Source organism: Perkinsus marinus (assembly GCF_000006405.1).
Source record: "Perkinsus marinus ATCC 50983 genomic scaffold scf_1104296964376, whole genome shotgun sequence".
NCBI classification, from domain to species: Eukaryota; Perkinsozoa; order Perkinsida; family Perkinsidae; genus Perkinsus; species Perkinsus marinus.
In genome coordinates this window covers 468-2,948 of record NW_003204678.1, presented here as the reverse complement: position 1 = coordinate 2,948, position 2,481 = coordinate 468, and the positions used below count along the sequence as shown (strand labels likewise).

Here is a 2,481-nt window from a genome sequence, read left to right as displayed (position 1 = left end):
GGGGACGTTATCTTTGACTCTGTTATCAAAGGAAGCAAGCCACAGAACGAGCTATTCGAGATGATCTGCAAGGTGAACTCACCCGAGGGTGTCCGTGCAGTAGTGTCCTTCCCTCAGCCGTTCCTGAAGGACCTCCTAGCCGAGACGCCCGACAGTGATAACAAGGGACTCCTCGTTCTGGCCGCTGGCCCTTCTGGTGCCGGCAAAACCTTCTGCGTCACTGGTGGCGCTACTAAGTTCTCCGATCGGGGCTTGATCCCTCGAACATTAACCTTTCTGTTTGATCACAAGTCGAGCTCGATGCGAGTTGAAATATCCTTCTATGAAATATACAAGGAAGAGGTCGTCGATCTTCTTTCCCCGAGGGTCAAGATTTCCCACAGTGAGGATCTCACTAGAATGCTGGTGGACGACGAGTCGGCAGCCTACCAGGCCCTTTTCACTGGCGATAGCAATCGCCACTTTGAGAAAATGCCGCAGAATACAGAGGCTAGTCGGGGCCATGCCGTATTCGAGATCCTCGTTAATGGCTACTATAAGGTACCAGACGGGGAGCCTATGCTGGGTACAGCTTGAGCTCAGATAACCTTCGTAGATTTGGCTGTGTATGTGCCCAACTGCCGCACCTCGACGACTCGATTGAACAGGAAGTCCCAAGACGCGTTGAAAAATGTGATCCAGTCGATGGCTCAAGAGGGGAAGCGGAGGAGCAGTCCTGATGGGGTAGAGTCACAATCTCCAGCCTTCCGGCAAAGCATGCTTACTTTGATCTTGAAGTGAGAGGAGGAAGACCCCGCTACGGCCCGTGGGGGCACCGGCGGTCACTACTCAGGCCGTATCTGCAGTCCGTACAGTACGGGGTCATGGGCAGCGTTCTGCTAATGTGCCTGGGTCCAGGAGGGTCCGCGGCCTCTAGAGCATGGGGTGAAGGGGCTAAGGCCGATAATCAGCAATGGGCTCGGTAAGAGGGGCCGGCCAGTGTCGCTCGGGCAGGAGCTCTCCCAGTGTAGGTTTGCCGAGTCGTGGTGGAAGGCGTTCCACAGACGGAGGCCTGTGACCGCCTCTAAGGCGGCAACTAGTCGAAGGTCGCGAGAGGAGGAGGAGGAGGACGTATCAACAGATGTGGGGCTTGCACAGTACAGTGAGGCCGACAGTGTCTCTTAGGACATTGACTGGAGTGAAGAGCCTACCCTGCCGGCAGTCCCCCCGATGCAGCTCGCACCGGCTCAACACGCCACTGCCTCTCTCAAGACTGTACCGTGGCACAGCAGCAGCAGTAGCAAGCCGCCGGTGCACCCAACAGTGGCGCGACATGAAGGCCACCTGGAAGAGGTAAGTGATGCTGTGGTGCCCAACTACTGTGACTTTACTCAGGAGCCTTCTGTGAAGAAGTCAGTGTCAACCTCCCTTACTCCGTTCTCGAAGGCAGAGAGCCCGGCCGGCACACTGCGTCGGTCCTTTTCCGCTGTGGGAGTCACGAAGAGCCCGACGGCGAAGGTGGCGACCTCCCAGCCACTGACGCCGCTGCAGGCCTTCTCACTAGCCTCTACGCCTGTTATCCTGACGCCTCAGCAGGAGTATCGTACCCAAGGTAGATCTCCGCTGGCTCTGACTGGTCTTATCGTGTTCTACCCTAAGGCCCATCGGCAGCGGTAGCGTTTACCTCACCGGCTATGTGGACAAGCCCGCCCTACGGTGCACGGACTCCTATGGCGGCCTCTGGAACGCCGCAGCAGGTTGGCCGGGCACCGGTGATCCCGATAAGAGGAACCGTGGGGGCGCCGAGGCCTTTGACCCCGCAAAGCAACTTCCGAGATGAGCTGTTGCTCTCGCCGCAGTCGCTGAGTCGATATCGCCAGATGCTACCGATTCGGACGTTGAACTCTGCGGAGAGTTTTCCCAGAGCGGAGGTGAGTATGATCTGCCCTGGCTGGGTTGAATACCCTATGCTCAGACGGTACGGTATACGAGCCCTCCTCGGCCTCTCTCGAGTTCGATGATGAAGAGCCGTTCAGTGAGCGCCCTCCCCACGAGGAAAGTCTCGGCTGTGTCTAGCGTTACGCCGGTATACACTACGAAGCCTTCCACCGGTCATTCATCGCCGGTTTATTATGAAGCTTTCCCTCGGGTAGGCATACTGACTATGGTTAGCTCTGATGGTCTTCCTTATTGTGTTCAGGCATCAGCGTCTTCGAATTACATTCACGACCCGCGCGGCATTTCGAATGTCTATGCTCAGGAAAACCACAAGGTGTATTCAACTGCTGGGCTCTCTAATATGGCTCAGCAGAGTCCCAAGTCGATACACACCTACACCCCCAATGGGGACTGTCACCCTGTACGTACGATCTATACCACAGTTTCGCGTGGGCCGATGACAGTGTCGACGCAAATCCCAAGTCGCATGAGCGTGCTGGCCGAGCAGCTACCCCCGTACCGTCAAATAATGCAGCCTTTGATGATGTAAAATGACAATGTCGA

At 56.5% G+C, this 2,481-nt stretch overlaps 2 protein-coding genes across 2 annotated transcripts; both read left to right on the top strand.

The window, feature by feature from the left end:
- Window positions 1–60: 60 nt before the first annotated feature.
- Window positions 61–576, top strand: Pmar_PMAR008310 (the record flags this gene model as incomplete). The annotated part of the gene is made up of 1 exon (XM_002770001.1): window positions 61–576. The coding sequence occupies one exon, from the start codon at window positions 61–63 to the stop codon at window positions 574–576; it is 516 nt and encodes a 171-aa protein (XP_002770047.1).
- Window positions 577–881: 305 nt separating this feature from the next.
- Pmar_PMAR008309 (hypothetical protein) lies at window positions 882–2,055 on the top strand (the record flags this gene model as incomplete). The annotated part of the gene is made up of 6 exons (XM_002770000.1): window positions 882–961; window positions 1,011–1,122; window positions 1,165–1,332; window positions 1,375–1,591; window positions 1,860–1,910; window positions 1,955–2,055. The coding sequence occupies 6 exons, from the start codon at window positions 882–884 to the stop codon at window positions 2,053–2,055; spliced, it is 729 nt and encodes a 242-aa protein (XP_002770046.1).
- Window positions 2,056–2,481: the final 426 nt, after the last annotated feature.